The 16,302-nt window shown below is 36.4% G+C and overlaps 2 protein-coding genes across 3 annotated transcripts in view; both read right to left on the reverse strand.

Moving 5' to 3' along the window:
- The window catches only part of frmd3 (FERM domain containing 3), a 73,919-nt gene extending 69,453 nt beyond the window's left edge, over positions 1–4,466 (reverse strand). For both annotated transcript variants that reach the window (XM_016235274.1, XM_016235273.1), the window contains exon 1: positions 4,221–4,466. In XM_016235274.1, the coding sequence (XP_016090760.1) occupies positions 4,221–4,325 (105 nt within the window). In that variant the 5' untranslated portion in view covers positions 4,326–4,466. The remainder of the gene's footprint in view (positions 1–4,220) is intronic.
- Positions 4,467–6,576: 2,110 nt separating this feature from the next.
- Positions 6,577–16,302, reverse strand: part of gkap1 (G kinase anchoring protein 1) — a gene marked incomplete at its 5' end in the record, with an annotated part of 16,105 nt that continues 6,379 nt past the window's right edge. Inside the window, 6 exons of the mRNA XM_016235239.1 lie at positions 6,577–6,904; positions 9,892–9,969; positions 10,081–10,151; positions 10,235–10,298; positions 10,749–10,835; positions 10,995–11,138. Of these exons, the coding sequence (XP_016090725.1) occupies positions 6,860–6,904; positions 9,892–9,969; positions 10,081–10,151; positions 10,235–10,298; positions 10,749–10,835; positions 10,995–11,138 (489 nt within the window). The remainder of the gene's footprint in view (positions 6,905–9,891; positions 9,970–10,080; positions 10,152–10,234; positions 10,299–10,748; positions 10,836–10,994; positions 11,139–16,302) is intronic.

Consider the following 16,302-nt stretch of genomic DNA (forward strand, 5'->3'; position numbering starts at 1 on the left):
GAATATTGTAATTTCACCTTTTTTGTAAAAACGGGGGGGGGGGTTGACAGTTAAGAGGTTAATAAACAAGAAGTTAATATTGAGATATTTTAATTTTATTTCATCTATTTTTGCCAACAAAAGTTGTTCAAAACAAAGACAAAACAAAACTGATGGTCACATATCTCAGAACAATGAGAAGCGGCGTTTCATTCCTAAATGAATCAGTGTAATGAAAGTATCAGTTGAGCGACTAATTCAATGACTCACTCATAAAGAGAGTGTATCGGTGAAATGTGCAAAAAGCAGTGCTGGGTAGTAACTGATTTACACTCATAATCAGACTACAGTTACTTTTTTATTCATTGCATGATTACATATTATTCACACAATAGCAATAAAGTATTCATAATTTATTGATTCTCCCTAATTCTTCTTTTTTTTCCATTAAACTCACGAACCCCCTGCAGTTCCTTCACAAACCTTGACATAATGCAATGTTTCATGTAGGGCTGAAACGATTCCTCGAATACCTCGAGTAACTCGAATACAAAAAAACATTGAGGCATATTATTGTCCTCGAGGCTTCGTTTAGTCCATTTACTGTAACTACACACGGAACACGTGTTTCCTCACGGACCATTATTACTGACGCACAACCCGATAAACGCTGGACCATAGACTGTAAAAAAAGTGCTGGACATATTTAAGATCGTAAATCAATATTTTAGTTATGATGTCCCTACATTTGTGAAAGACTAAGCGCCATTGTGCATAAAAATACCACAGAAAAAAAGTTAGTCAATATCACACAGAGTGCCAGGTTTCAACTCTAAAATCAGCATGATTACAAATGTGATTTTATTCAACAGTTCAATAAACAAGAAGGTAATATTAAGAGACTTACGTTTTAGACACTATATTGCCTGTTTTTGCTTTATTTTGCCAAAAAAAAAAAAGTCAAACACAGCCACAGTGCTTAAATAACTCTAATTTCATGTTGCAGAAAAATGGGTTAAGAGACTGTGTATGGTCTTCTTGTTCCAAGTTACCTTCCTGTCCACTGAGTTTTGCCTCTCACAAAAGCCACAAAGCCTTCCAAGAAGACAGTAAAGGCTCATGTCATGCTTGAGCTTTAGTTAGGCTGAAACTTGAAAGTTAATTTGCACGACATAAATGCAATGTTTAGGTATTATTATTATTTTGATTACTATTATTTTGATTTATGCCTTAGTTTTAGTTTGTACTGTTTACCTTTTTTAAAGTAACGTGAAATTGATTTTTGTTTAATTTTAATTTTATTTATTTTATTGATATATTTGAATGCAATTTGGCAATTAAATGCATTAAATGGGTTTAGTTTTCACGGTTATTAATGTACGCAATTTCAGCAATAAAAATGTTAATTTTTCTGAAAAGAAAACAAATGATTTGTTTATTTTAAGAGATCTATCTTATTATTTCTTGTATATTTAGTATTGCTCTTTAATAAAGACAAATTTCTTCTTATCCGTTTACTCGATTAATCGATGGAATAATCTGTAGAATACTCGATTACTAAAATAATCGATAGCTACAGCCCTAGTTTCATGCACTTCATGTTGTTAATAATAATGAATAGAATATATTATTTTTCTCTTTGTATTTTTGTATCGATATGGTGCAAGATTATCCTATTTAAATCAATGTGATGAACGTGTAAAGTCAAATGTAATCTAAAAGTAATCTGATTATATTACCTAAAATGTGTAATGTCATGGATTACGTTACTGACTACAATTTTTGTCTTATAATTTGGAATCAGAATCTACCCAGAAGTGGTTAAAAGTTACTTAAACATTCCCTCTAATGCACAGACTGACACACTTTTCACTATTATTTTCATACATTTTCATACGATATGCCCAGGTGAAAAAAAGTGCACTTACAAAATGTACTTAAAGTGCTATTTTGTCACGCACTAATTTTGTACTTGATATACTAAAAAATATATTTTAGAATTAAAACTGTATTAAGAAAATGTATTTAGTGTACTACAAGTGGTAACGTCTAGGTTACTTGTGTAACCCTCGTTCCCTGAAGGAGGGAACGGAGACGTTACGTCAGTGACTGACGAATTGGGATCTCGCCCGAGAGCCCAATCACCTTCAACTCCTAACTAAACAAACCACTGACACTTTGTGGTCTTGGCCACTTGAGAGTGCGTGCGTGCGACACTAAGTAAGTGCGCAAGACTGTCCCAGGTCTTAAAAACGCCAGAGTGCCCTTAAAGCATACTAAATCCACACTATCTCGAATACCGCTCCGGAGTGCTATTCGAGGCTTAGTGTATCCCATCATGCATCATGTTCTGGAAATAAATCGTGAGACTTTTTGCCGAGATCTGGCGAGAGGTCACGGAAACCTTTCCGATGCAAGTTAAATATTAATATAATAATGAGATATTACATATAATTTGGTAGAAAACACTGTTTTTACGTTTTATTGGTGCAAAGATGAGTAGTGGTGATAATTATTTTGTACAACATTTGCAACTGCTTTTTATCACTTAATTAGAAGCACCACAAATTAAAATTGTCATGTTATAGGGACTACTGAACAGACATTTAGAAGTTTATTTTAAAATGCAAAGTATTTAAAATTCAAATAAAGCTATGTAAACACTTGCATTTTTACAACACTACAAGTGTGTCCCCATCAGGTAATGAAAAGTTCGACACACACTTGTGGTCTTCATGCTCACTTGAACACTTGGCCCAAATACAGGAAATACGTCATATAAGTAGTCAAGTGCAAAGACCGCAAGTGTGGGTATTTGGACAAGGCTATACTAAATCACATGTAGAGTACTTGATCATCATTTTAACTGTAGTGCTATTTGATATTTTAAGTTCATATATATGAAATGTACTAAACTGCCACTTCATCATTACAAATGAGTAATTACAAATATATTTAAATGCATGACAAGTTTCAACAAAAACAACATTAAAGAATATTTTAGTTTATAAATGCAGCAGCACACTTTAACCATATTTCAAAGACAATAGAACTAATTACTGAATTACAAGACGTGCTAAAGTCCTACTTAAGTGAGTAAAAAACGTTGTTCAACTAATTGTATTTAACATTAAATGTATATATATATATATATATATATATATCATATAATTTTAAATAACATTCAATTAATTGTCCGAAAACAGTTAAGAATATCACTTAAGTATATTTCTTTAAATCGTACTGTACCTATTATTCCCATAATTAGAATTAAAATTATGCTTAAGTGTAGCTACTTCTTTTTCACAAGGGTTAAAACGGCTTTGAAACACTGTTGCTTGATATAAACTAAAGTGGCTTGACTTTACAAATGAAACGGACAGTTCCCACAGCAAACTGTTGTCCGTCACAGACTTTCTCAGCAATCTTTCATCACTTGGAAAAGAAAGAAGAGAAATCAGCGCATGAGACACATGGAGGCTTTACAGTCTTAAAAATAAAGGTGCTTAAAACGCTTTTTCACGGCGCCAATAGTGGCCAGTGCCCTGACATATCGTGCCGTTGCGCTCCGGGCGTCCCGAGTTCGAGTCCTGGCTCGTGGACCTTTCCCGATCCCGCCGCGCTCTCTCTCTCTTCCTGTCACTGCTATACTGTCCTATCAAAATAAAAATGCCAAAAATAAATCTTTAAAAAAAAAAAACAGCGAGGCCATAGAAGAAACATGTTTGGTTCCACAAAGAACCATTCAGAACCATCTCTTTCTTACCTTTTTAGAATCTGAGGAACCTTCTTTCGCCACAAAGAAGCTTTTGTGAAACCGAAAGGTTCTTCAAGGTGTTAAAGGTTCTTGAACCATTTAGACAACAAAAAGGGTTCTTCGTGAAACACCTTTATTTTTAAGAGTGTGCGTGCTGCCTTACATCATGTTCTCCGCTCCCCAAAACACCGCAAATTAAATTACACCGCGTTAAAACGGCCAACAGGCTTTCTTTCGCCAGTTCCATTTTGCGCAATTCTGTTATTTATCAACGAAACGCAGTTTGTGCATGAATCTTGTTTGTGTACAAAGAAAGTCAAGGGCGTAACTGTTTAACAGGCAAACCCCGACGAAAGCGTATTCACTCCCTAGACGTCTTCCACCTAAACAAACCTCAAAGAGGCCAGTCTGCCCGTTTAACGCGATGCATTAATAACAAGCGTCATGTCAATGAATCGCAATACAGAACTGAGCGCGCGCTTACCTGGATGCTGCACGCGATCTCGGAGTCGTCGAGCAGGCGAACCGTGCACCGGACCTCCTGCGCGAGGGAGGAGATGCTCGGACTCCGGAACCGAAGCATTTTCATGGCTCTGGGTCCCGCATCGCAAAGCAACAAAGCTCCTTTGGTCCGGGAGAGGAGGACGGGGTGTCGGTTGCGCGTCGCTTATGTCGCCAGCGGAGAGGAGGAAAGAGAGATGTCGCGTTATGTGATCGGGAGAACGATCCCCCTTTTCGCTTCTCTCCCCTCCCTCCTGAGCTCCCTCCCTTCCTCCATCCCTCCATCAGTTCAATCCCTTCAGCGATATATCAGCAGCTTCACCTGGAATGAGCGTCTACACACAACGCGAGTTACAGTATACTCTAAAAAATGCTGGGTTAAATACAACCCAGTGCTGGGTAAAATAGGGACAAACCCAGCAATTGTGTTGTTTTGACCCAGCGATTGTGTTAAACGTTTAACCCAACCTTCTGGGTAGTAACCCAACCGCTGGGTTTGTCCCTATTTTACCCAGCACTTGGGTCAAAACAACACAATTGCTGGGTTTGTCCCTATTTTACCCAGCACTTGGGTCAAAACAACACAATTGCTGGGTTTGTCCCTATTTTACCCAGCACTGGGTTGTATTTAACCCAGCATTTTTTTTAGAGTGTACAGTGTATAAAGTCGTTTTTGTTAAACTTAAGTTTGTGCCATGCATATGTGAACGAGAAGTAGACTTTAGCATACTTTAGCAAAAAGAGTTATTACTGAAATACTTAAGTGTGAACTAATGTTTTCGGACACTTGCACGCTCTAAAAAATGCTGGGTTAAACACAACCCAGTGCTGGGTAAAATAGGGACAAACCCAGCAATTGGGCTGTTTTGACCCAGCGGTTGGGTTAAATGTTTAACCCAACCTTCTGGGTAGTAACCCAACCGCTGGGTCAAAACAACTCGATTGCTGGGTTTGTCCCTATTTTACCCAGCACTGGGTTGTATTTAACCCAGCATTTTTTAGAGTGTACGGTTTCTGCCAGTCAATAGTTACAACTACTATTTGTGCTACAGCAATACCATAATAAATTAAAACGGGATTGAGCTTTTAAAGTAAAGTGTTTATTTATTTATTTGTTTGTTTTCACGGTGGTATAATGAAATATAATGTGAAGTAGTATGCTTAGTTTTGTTGCAAAATATAGGAATGTTTAGAATGTTGCTGCATATTAAATAAATAATAAAAACTAATAGCCTAATGATAAACGATCAGAACACCTGCATTTTTAAGTGTGATTTTTAGACCTAAAATAACAAGCATCAAAATAAATAGATCTGAAAATGTCATGGAAATGTTTATGATAAATACGACTTAAACGTATTTGAAAGGGTTTTAAAATTCTTGTCAATGAATCCTGATCATTTCTGATTTTTAGACAATGCCAGTGTCCGAATTTGTAGGTAAAATGGGAAGAATGTGTTAAATGAATAATTCAAGGAATCATTCATAAAGATTCCTTAAGACTTGTCGCCACCTACTGGTGCAGCGATGTAACCTGCAGACACATTTCCTGATATTACACACTACACAAGTAAACTGTGAGAAACACGAATGCAATATTCTTAAGAAGCTTTCTAAGGTCCTTTTTTAGGCTAACGTGTGTAATGCATCCAAACGTCTAGTATATTGGACATCAATTTTTTTAAATTATTTTTACATTTTAAAATATTCATATAGCATATGTACACGTATAAATATATTTCTGATTAAAAAAAGTGAAATATAATTTTTTTTAAAGTAATAAAAAATAGTATTATAGTAACATTATTTTAAAAGTTAACAAAAATATTAAAAAGGATACATATAAATATAATTTATCATGCAGAATCTTTCAGAATCTGGCTTTGCGATCTATCGTTTTTATAGTTAACATTAACAATTTTATTGTTGTTACAACTGTTGTAACTGCCAGTTATTCCTTTAACAGAAGAGTTTTACTTAAAGCATATTATTCATGTATATTTAACCTCCATTAAGACATTTAAAAAGCATTAACAAATGAATTACAAAAATACATTGTACCTTCAGTGTGCCTTTAAAATTGTAATCCCTAGACTGCATGAGACATGAAGTGTAAAATGTAATTAGATCAGATGTAAAGTGATAAAACGGGTCAACTTCAAGCATAACCTCTAAATTTAATCAGTGCTTTTGTTCTCAAGTACATCCTGCTCGAAGTATTATGGACTTATTGAGTGAAGTAAATGGACTGAACACTGTCAATACATTCATTACCTAAAAACATAATACTTGGTAAGAATGAAATAACAGTTAGTTTCAAGCATAAACAACCAGCACACTTTGAAAAAGTAGATTAGCATGTTTATTGAAAAGAACTCAGGATTGTATGCCTTTGATTCACAGTGCAGAGAACAGAAGTGGATTTATTCTACAGAGCAGAAGCCGATCTTCTGTTCACTGTGATCAGGCTAACAGAACTATGCAGTAATAAGCAGGAGCGTGTGAGTGACGGTGGTAGTTTGGTTAAGAGAGTGCGTGGTGTTTCGAACAGATATTAAAAGACATTAGCAGCTTGACAAAGGAGCTGAAACATTCAAGCCGTCTGTCCTCTAACATGCATCTTCATACGTCGCCCCCGTCTGATGCTTTTTTACCCTTCCGGTTCCCCTGGAAAAAAAGGAAATACAAAATGAATTGAGTTTTTCACTGTAGGATTTCATAAACTGGACCAACGTTACGCTCTTTAAAACAATCTTTATCTGAAGAGACGTTGCCGTAAAAATCTGTTTTTAAAATTAGAAATGTCTATTTGCTGGATGATTACGTTTTATATCTTGAAATTACTGTAATGCAAAGAGAGAAAAAAAAGATTATTATGTTTAACTGTCAACTTGAGCTTTGAATCCGTGGCGGAAGGAAGTAGTTCCACACAAAAGAGGGTTTTATTAGGCACTCCGTTGTTTCTTGTTTAATTACACACATGTTCTGTCGAACTGTTGTATAAACGCAATATAACTCTCGTACTCGAGCGATACCGGCTCTATATCAGCGGCTGTGATTGCCTCCGGCCGCTGATATAGAGCCGGAATCGCTCTCGTACTCGAGTGATATTGCTCATACAACAAATAGAAATGGTATAATTTAGAAGTTAATTTAAAAACAGCATTGAGTGCAGTTTACATGTTTGCATACAATTTTTATTTTTTTTGAGTGTTGATTATTATAGTTAGAAATAAATAGTAATTGAATTTAAGTTTGGGCTCTGTTGTTAATTGGAACCTTAATAGTAATGTAAAAGGGCTCTCTATAGTTCAGAGCAGAAGCTGAGGTAGATTTTTATAGATTTTAAAAATTATTTTGAGGTAGATTTACAGAAAAAATTAATTATAATTGAATTTATTTAAAGAAAGAGCAATTTGTTCAGGAAACATTGTTTCATAAAAAAAAAACAACAACAACAATTTATGTTTATTTTTTCCCCCCTGCTGTCCCGAAACCATACCGAACCGTGACGTCAAAACCGAGGTACGTACCAAACCATCATGTTTGTGTACCGTTACACCCCTAAAATAAATAAAAAAAAATATATATATAGACACACACACACACACACACACACACACACACAGTGGGGCAAACATGTGAGTTTACGTAAACAGTGATTTTACCCTCTCCTTGCTGATGAATATGTATCAATTCAGTATCTAAGCTATTTTATTCATAAAAGTCACGGGGCAGGGTTCAAAACAAGTTTGTGTCCTCCTGAGTGTTTGTATGTGTGCGCAGCGCGATCTCCGATCTCACAAACCAAAATAATAGACATGATTTTCTCAGGCAGACTACATGTAAAATCATATGAATTATTAAAATGAATACGTATGGATGACCGTTGTTTACAATGATACTTCAGTTTATTCCCCTCATTATTAATAGTTTCCCCTGTGGGATAAATAAAGTTAATAGCCCTATATTAATAATATTTATTTTCATTGTTACAGTGCACAGCATAAAGGAGTACACCCCCTCTGATTAAATATAAAATATGTATTTTCTTAATGGTCACTAATATAATTCATAGAAAGATGGCAAAATTGAAACATTAAACATATACTTAATAAAAACAACAAAATATATGCCAATATTTTCTGTAAGAGAAGTAAATTAGCCAATTGTGTTTAAATGAAGGATTGCAGAAATGAGCACACCCTAGATTTAATTCAGAAAATGTATAATATTCTAGTACTTAGTATGTCCTCCAGAACTTGAAGTATACTGCTCGGACCCTTCTTGGCACGGAGTGTACAAGTTCATGACACATTTTCACATCTGTGCTGTTTTACTCCTGGAGGACGACCTCCTTAAATGCCCTGGTCTTTAATGAGGGGTATTGCTCAGCTCGTCTCAGAATCTCTCACAGCAGCTCAAGAGCATTAAGATTGAGTGAAATATGCTCTTTTTCTAGCAAAAATAACAACATTTTATCACTTTGTTAAGAAAATCTTATTTTGCTGAATAATTTTGGCATTCTTCTTTGGTAATTGATCAAGCAGGCTTGTTGGAACATTACATCTCCAAAGAACCCTAACATGTCTTCCAAGTAAAGAGTAATTGCTGAATTTGTTAAGTTTGAGAGTGGGTGTACTCATTTATGCTGTGCACTGTGTGTGTGTGTGTGTGTATACACACACACACACAGTGCACAGCATAAGATATATATCTCTCTTATGCTAGGGCTGGGCAATTTTTCCGATTTTATTGATTAATTTGAATTTACTGTTTTGCCACGATTTTATTTTTTAGAAATTGAGGAATCGCGATTTTGAATAGAAATATTACCAAACATTAGAATTAGACACTTTGACAATATGCCAATTATAACACGATCCAACTGCATGTCGGCGCATGTGATTAACCACTCATCATTCACACAAAATGCTTTGTTGACAGAGGCGGTGGAATCGGAAAAACATGCAAAAAGATGGGAGTGAGTTTCTTTTAACTTGAGAGCCGCGTTTTTAGACTGCCGTTTCATGCATGAGACGCTGCAAGAGACGCGTCCATGTTTACATAGAAAAACACTGGAAAAGCAGCGCAAGCGAATAAAAAAAAAAAACTGAAGAACCACTACTGTATGTCTGATATTTCATATTTGCATCATGGTGACAGACTGAAAGCTGCTGTTCATTGTTTTTACAGAATATTTAGAGCTAATAATAGTCTACCGGTGTTATACCTTCTGTCATTTTACATTTGAATAACCTTGACTTTTGAGATTTTTTTTAAGCATTTTCCTCGCATTATTTCTGAACATATAATATAAGACAAGTCTGTATAAGATATAGGCTAGTTGTAGTTTTCTGCAAAAATATTTAACAAGTGATTTGTTTAACATTTACATCATGTTAACAACTACATGTGTGGTGCACTTGGAATAGAATTTTCTTTAACTAGAGGGTTAATAAAGAACAAGTTACTTGAATCGTGTTGTAGTTACATTTTCAAGTGGACTAGTTTTTGCAAAAAAAAAAGAAAAAAGAAACGGTCGTAAATCAAGATTTAAATTTTTTGCTGTATCGCCCAGCCCTAACTCATGCTGATTTAAATATAAATTCTATGTCACTGTGATTGTCCTAGCAGGTTTGGGTGTATCATACCTGATGTTTCGGTTGCTCTGACTGTAAGCCCTTCACTTTTGACCTCTCTTGCTCCAGAGCTGTGTGTAATTGTGTCACCTGGAAAGGGGAAAAACATTTTGGTACGCACAAAATATCACAGCAACACAACACTATGATTGAGGCTAAAGCTACTGTATTCAGTGAACGATTGGCTGTGCAGACACACACCTGTGAGGACAGCTCTTCTTTAATGTTCTGGAGCTCCTCCACCTGCAGCAGAATTTCAGCTTTGTCCTTCACTGAATATGAATAAAGCTGAATAAATAACAAGAATGAATGCTAGACTGCAGTATGTCAGGTTTGTATGATATTCTGCACTCACTCTCTCCCTGTTGAAGCATTTTAAGCAGCTGAGAGTTTCTGGCCTTCACTTCCTTATATCTTTCCTGAAAAAAAGACAACAATAATTAGTAAACACAAATATAATCACACCAAAGTCTGAACTCTTAAATCACAGCGAGTTGTTAATTTAGTCAAAAACACATTCCAGCAGAACATCAAAACCATCACAACAGTTATTTAATCACCTTAATAATCCAAAATTAGCCAAAATGTATTTCCTTATGACAAACATTGACAAAATTAAAATCAGCCTTAATACTGCAATTAGAATCGACACTTAATTGATAATTTTCATGAATAGTTCATCACTGCAGTCGTAAATGTAAACACGGTTGTTTTTCAGTTAATTGTGCAGCCCCCTGACAGTTAAATGAAAAATATGCATTCATAAAATAATAATAATTAATTTAAAAAGAAATCGGATTTCTATTGCATATGCAAATGTTCATTAGAACTCTCATAAGAAACGATCTCTCCACATCACATCATCTTACCTCCCATTGTGAAATTGTCTTTTTCAACTTTATCATTTCCTGGTCTTTCTTTTCCAGTTCATATTTTAACTGCTCAGTTCTCACATCCTGGGAGTTTTAGTAAAGAAAACAAAAATAACAGTTGTGGTGTTACACTGAGCTGCATTCTACATTGCGGTACAACAGACTTGTACAAATTCTGCACCTTTTCTTGGGTATTTTTTCTTGTATCTGGCTCAAGAAGAGTGAATGAGCGAGTTTTCTGACCTGCTCCTGCTCTGAGGAGGTGTTGACCTCGTGGCCGGCACTGTTGCTGTACTGCTCTCTGCGCTTGTCACGCTGGACAATCCGGCTCACATCGTCCTCCAGCTGGTTGAAAAACTTGTCGTCACACAACGCTGGATTCACAGGCTTCGAAAGAAAAGACAGGAAGAAGAAACTGCAAATCGAATGGTTCACTGCACACTTTCAGTCAGTATCCACTAAATAACATCACTGCAGTATCATCAGCATGTGACACACTGTATGATGCTTTATCACAAGTGGAAATCATGAAGGGTTTTCAGATATTTTGATGCCAAGAGACCCCTTCCTAAAATGTACAGAAAGCTGACTTTTTCCATGTATAAATGCATGAATATCAGTCTTGTTATTGTTAATTAAAGCTAAAATATTACATCTACATTTATTCATTTAGCAGATGCTTTAATCCAAAGCAATTTACAAATGAGGAACACAAGAAGTGATTTATCATAAGGTATGCTAGCAATACAATGTTTTAAAGGGGTCATATGATGCTTTTTTAAAGATCATTATTGATATAATTACAGTAAAAGTGCAGAAAAATATGTTTTTTTTTAATGAAAAGGATTTAGCCTAGTGCTCACGGTAGGGTTGTGCCAATAGATGATAGTATTGTGTACTTTAGGGTTAGGGTTATGGTTAGGTTAGGTGCACTGTTGCAAGTTTTATGCGTGTGCTTGAGTGCTTATTAAGCTATGTAGGCAATTAAAGGCTCATTATAATGATTTAAATGGTTTATTAATAAACGTGCGATTAGTAGACTAATGCTTCAAATGAATGACTACTAGTCGACCAGAAAAATCCTTAGTCAAGGGCAGCCCTAATATAAAGAATACTAAATAAAACTTATTTATACTACGTAAGAAAAACATTAGATTTTTACAAAGACAACATGTTTCCAAAATTATGATACATAAATTACAAATACAGGTGCATCTCAAAATTAGAATATCATGAAAAATGTCGTCGTCTTTTTTTTTTGTAACTCCTTTCAAAAAGTGAAACTTTCATATATTCTAGATTCATAGCATGTGAAGTAAAATATTTCAAAGTTTTTTGTTTTAATGTTGATGATTAGAGCTTACAGCTCATGAAAGTCAAAAATCCAGTATCTCAAAATATTAGAATATTTAAATTTGAGTTTCATTAAATGACCATCCCTACAGAATAAATTCCGGGTATCTCTTGTTCTTTGAAACCACAATAATGGGGAAGACTGCTGACTTGGCAATGGTCCAGAAGAGTAAGTCACAGAAGGTCATTACTGAAAGTGGTGGCTGTTCACAGAGTGCTGTATCAAAGCATATTAAATGCAAAGTTGACTGGAAGGAAGAAATTTGGTAGGAAAAGGTGCACAAGAAACAGGGATGACTGCAAGCTTGAGAATACTGTCAAGCTAAGCCGATTCAAACACTTGGGAGAGCTTCACAAAGAGTGGACTGAAGCTGGAGTCAGTGCATCAAGAGTCGCCACGCTCAGACGTCTTCAGGAAAAGGGCTAACAAGCCACTTCTGAAACAGAAACAATGTCAGAAGCATCTTACCTGGACTAAGGAGTAAAAGAACTGGACTGTTGCTCAGTGGTCCAAAGTCCTCTTTTCAGATAAAAGTAAAATATGCATTTCATTTGGAAATCAAGGTCTAGAGTCTGGAGAAGTCCAGTGTGAAGTTTCTGAAGTCAGTGATGATTTGGGGTGCCGTGACGTCTGCTGGTGTTGGTCCATTGTGTTTTATCAAGTCCAAAGTCAATGCAGCCGTCTACCAGGAGATTTTGGAGCACTTTATGCTTCCATCTGCTGACAAGCTTTATGGAGATGCTGATTTCCTTTTCCAGCAGGACTTTAGCACCTGCCCACAGTGCCAAAACCACTTTCAAGTGCTCTGCTGACCGTGATATTACTGTGCTTGATTGGCCAGCGAACATGCCTGACCTGAACCCCATATGGAATCTATGGGATATTTTTGAGAGAAAGAAGAGAAACAGTCGATCCAACAATACAGACGAGATGAAGGCTCAATAGTGCCTCAGCAGTGCCACAGGCTGATCGCTTCCATGCCACACCTCACTGATGCTGGAGTTTGTGCTAAAGGAGCCCCGACCAAGTATTGAGTGCATAAATGAACATACTTTAAAGAACTTGAACTTTTCTGTTTTGCAAACTTTTTTTTTTAATTGATCTGACAGGGTATATATAGGAATCATGGAGTTAAATTTAATACCTTTTTTAAAACTCTTTCCATACATTTTAAGACCTCATCGCCACTCCAAGTTTAACCGGTTACATCGGCGACACTTTAAGATAGAACAACTAAACAGACTTGCTTTGTGATAACTCCTTATCAATACAACATAATTCAGAAGGGGGGGACGAAGCACAAGAGAATTAATTGAGTGACTAACCAATGCAACCCAAGAAACAAGAACTAGACCAATAAACAAAACAACTGACAAAACTCATTGAGGAGGGAAAATAAAGCTCTCCGAGCTAAAGGGGCAATAAGTTCACACAGTATATTCAAAAGAAGTATTTGTCACATCAACTCTGATAACTGTCTGCAAACCATAGCTGTTTTGTGGAACACTTCTCATGACAAACACCTGACTGATCAGACAGTTTACCTGTGATTACGGAGTGCTTGATTTGATGCAGACTTGACAGAGCGTCAGTACTGCACCTGATCAGGTCTGAATGATCATGGAAGGTAAAATAATGATCACAACTATTACATCATTTTAATTCTGCATCCAAAGCCCAAGCCAGTAAAAAAGAAAAAAAGCAGCCCAAATTACCATGTCCCAAATATAAAAATGTCATTTCCATCCCTAAAATACAAATTTTACAGTCACCGTTATGGACATTTATCATAAACACAGCTCAAATGTTTCCTACTAGTGTGGCCCAAAACATTCAACAGTTTTATTACAGGTAGAATGCAAAATGTTTCAGTACAAGCATTTCAACCAAATGTAATATATGCAATATTTCAAACCTGTAACCCACTGGGGAAAATCAACCCATGGCAACAGTTAGTTTCTGAAGTCAGTGATGATTTGGGGTGCCGTGACGTCTGCTGGTGTTGGTCCATTGTGTTTTATCAAGTCCAAAGTCAATGCAGCCGTCTACCAGGAGATTTTGGAGCACTTTATGCTTCCATCTGCTGACAAGCTTTATGGAGATGCTGATTTCCTTTTCCAGCAGGACTTTAGCACCTGCCCACAGTGCCAAAACCACTTTCAAGTGCTCTGCTGACCGTGATATTACTGTGCTTGATTGGCCAGCGAACATGCCTGACCTGAACCCCATATGGAATCTATGGGATATTTTTGAGAGAAAGAAGAGAAACAGTCGATCCAACAATACAGACGAGATGAAGGCTCAATAGTGCCTCAGCAGTGCCACAGGCTGATCGCTTCCATGCCACACCTCACTGATGCTGGAGTTTGTGCTAAAGGAGCCCCGACCAAGTATTGAGTGCATAAATGAACATACTTTAAAGAACTTGAACTTTTCGGTTTTGCAAACTTTTTTTTTTAATTGATCTGACAGGGTATATATAGGAATCATGGAGTTAAATTTAATACCTTTTTTAAAACTCTTTCCATACATTTTAAGACCTCATCGCCACTCCAAGTTTAACCGGTTACATCGGCGACACTTTAAGATAGAACAACTAAACAGACTTGCTTTGTGATAACTCCTTATCAATACAACATAATTCAGAAGGGGGGGACGAAGCACAAGAGAATTAATTGAGTGACTAACCAATGCAACCCAAGAAACAAGAACTAGACCAATAAACAAAACAACTGACAAAACTCATTGAGGAGGGAAAATAAAGCTCTCCGAGCTAAAGGGGCAATAAGTTCACACAGTATATTCAAAAGAAGTATTTGTCACATCAACTCTGATAACTGTCTGCAAACCATAGCTGTTTTGTGGAACACTTCTCATGACAAACACCTGACTGATCAGACAGTTTACCTGTGATTACGGAGTGCTTGATTTGATGCAGACTTGACAGAGCGTCAGAACTGCACCTGATCAGGTCTGAATGATCATGGAAGGTAAAATAATGATCACAACTATTACATCATTTTAATTCTGCATCGAAAGCCCAAGCCAGTAAAAAAAAAAAAGCAGCCCAAATTACCATGTCCCAAATATAAAAATGTCATTTCCATCCCTAAAATACAAATTTTACAGTCACTGTTATGGACATTTATCATAAACACAGCTCAAATGTTTCCTACTAGTGTGGCCCAAAACATTCAACAGTTTTATTACAGGTAGAATGCAAAATGTTTCAGTACAAGCATTTCAACCAAATGTAATATATGCAATATTTCAAACCTGTAACCCACTGGGGAAAATCAACCCATGGCAACAGTTTAAAAGCAGTCCAAAGAAAAAAACAACGACAACCCTGCATCCAACACGAGCTGCAGAAGTCAGATTTTACTAATCATGGGTCAAAAGTAAGGAGAGATAACTGACAAGATGTTGGAGGATTTGCTCCTCAACAGATCCTGAGCTCATTGAAAAATATCTTATATAGTAAGATGTGCTCCCTTTCCACAGTCAAATCGAAAGTGAACTGCGACAGCGAGCGCTCATTCAAAAGGAATTTAAATACCCCACATATTGATAGCGGCCCTGATGCGCTAAAATTATATACAATATTAGAATGTTTGTGGGAGCGGATGGGAGCATGCGGTAATGGTCAGAAGTTCAGCGAGAGCGGGATCAGCAAGCCCCGCGCCATCACGCAGTGGCGCAGTCTGTCAGTGAGCGCCGTAACAGATGACGTCAAATCTTGCGGGATTCCATAAATAAACTACAAGGAACCCCATTATTCGGACAAATATACATAATGAAAAGATGATACAAAATGTAATACCTTGGAAAATGGCATTTAAGACTTTTTAATACTTTTTAAGGGCCTTGATTTATCAACTTTTAATACTTTTTAAGACCCCTCGGTAGGGCTGTGCAATTTGGGGGAAAATATCAAATTGTGATCAAATTGCGATTTTTTTTGACAGATATTGCGATTGCGATTTGATTTGCGATTTTAAATTTGCAAAGTCAAGCTTCAGCTCAATATTGCCAATAATGTGCAGCACAGTATGATTTGGGGGAAAATATCAAATTGCGATCAAATTGCGATTTTTTTTTTTACAGATATTACGATTGCGATTTGATTTGCGATTTTAAATTTGCAAAGTCAAGCTTCAGCTCAATATTGCCAATAATGTGCAGCACAGTATGGGT

This window comes from Sinocyclocheilus grahami, unplaced genomic scaffold (genome assembly GCF_001515645.1).
Source record: "Sinocyclocheilus grahami isolate Dianchi unplaced genomic scaffold, SAMN03320097.WGS_v1.1 scaffold465.1, whole genome shotgun sequence".
NCBI classification, from domain to species: Eukaryota; Metazoa; Chordata; class Actinopteri; order Cypriniformes; family Cyprinidae; genus Sinocyclocheilus; species Sinocyclocheilus grahami.